The following is a 1,095-nucleotide window of genomic DNA, read 5'->3' on the forward strand; positions in this document are numbered from 1 at the left end:
GGGGGCACAGGGGAAGAATTGCATGGAGGGGATTGTAACCATGGCAATGAGATGATATACGATAGAATGAATGTAAAACTAATGTTCTCCCATGTAAACTATCACATAATTCACAATAAAACATTTAAGAAAAAAAAAAGAATAAGGAACTCAGGTGGGAAGAGAAGTCTTCCAGTGCGGATGCACCAAAACTGCCTTAATGATGTAGTGGCTAACTTACTACCATGGTTCTCTGATGATCAGGTTCCTGCTCCCCGAAAAGACCAGAAACACACACTTACACTTTCCAAAAACTGAATCACGGTTTCCTTTTTCTCCTCCGCGGTGCTGTCCAGGTGCTCCAGCCACAGCTCCAGCTCATTCCAGGTGTACTCAAACACCCCGGTGTCCTGCAGGATCTGTCAGGAAGCAGAAGTTCTCTCGGGAGTTACTCATGTGCCAACACCCTAGAGACCCACAGCACACAGCGGCAAAATGCCTACCCACACCAAGCTTTACTCGATACACCACTCTTTCTCATTAAAACTGCCTGTTGTTGACGGAAGCCAGGAAGAAAGAGTACAGATTATTTTATGCTTGATTACAGATCATTCTTCTTTTTTTGCATTTTCCTACGAAGGAAAATATTCTGCTGCTATTTAGGAGTCTGATTTTCTACCTGAATTTTCAACTTGCATGATTCTGACCCCTCACATTTGCTTAACCCTCAGCTTGTAAAAATTCACCAAGATAATGAACCAGTCACAACAATGTGGCACGCTGAGGGTCAGAGCTTAATCAAGAAATGACCACCATTTCTAACAGAGGGAATCTGTTCTGAGACTGGACTTAAATCTGTGTGTGTTGGGTGTGTGTAAATGACTACCCCACATGGCCTACAGTGGCCCCCCTGTAACAGAATGTACCAAGGGCAAACCTGATATGCCCATCACATGCATTTGCAGTTAAAAATAAGTAAAAGGGCAAAAAATAGTTGCCATCAAATCAATTCTAACTCATTGTGACTCCATGCAGATCAGAGTAGAACAATGCTCTTCAGGGATTTCAAGGATTGACAGAAATAGGTTAGTGATCTCTCAAAAGTAAAACGCCAGG

The 1,095-nt window shown here is 42.8% G+C and overlaps 1 protein-coding gene across 1 annotated transcript in view; it reads right to left on the reverse strand.

Annotated features, from left to right (window-relative positions):
* Positions 1 to 1,095, reverse strand: part of URB1 (URB1 ribosome biogenesis 1 homolog (S. cerevisiae)) — a 103,762-nt gene that overhangs the window by 64,250 nt on the left and 38,417 nt on the right. The window contains exon 16 of the mRNA XM_006862527.1: positions 282 to 398. Within this exon, the coding sequence (XP_006862589.1) occupies positions 282 to 398 (117 nt within the window). The remainder of the gene's footprint in view (positions 1 to 281; positions 399 to 1,095) is intronic.

The sequence above is a fragment of the Chrysochloris asiatica genome, unplaced genomic scaffold (genome assembly GCF_000296735.1).
Source record: "Chrysochloris asiatica unplaced genomic scaffold, ChrAsi1.0 scaffold00049, whole genome shotgun sequence".
Classification (NCBI taxonomy): domain Eukaryota; kingdom Metazoa; phylum Chordata; class Mammalia; order Afrosoricida; family Chrysochloridae; genus Chrysochloris; species Chrysochloris asiatica.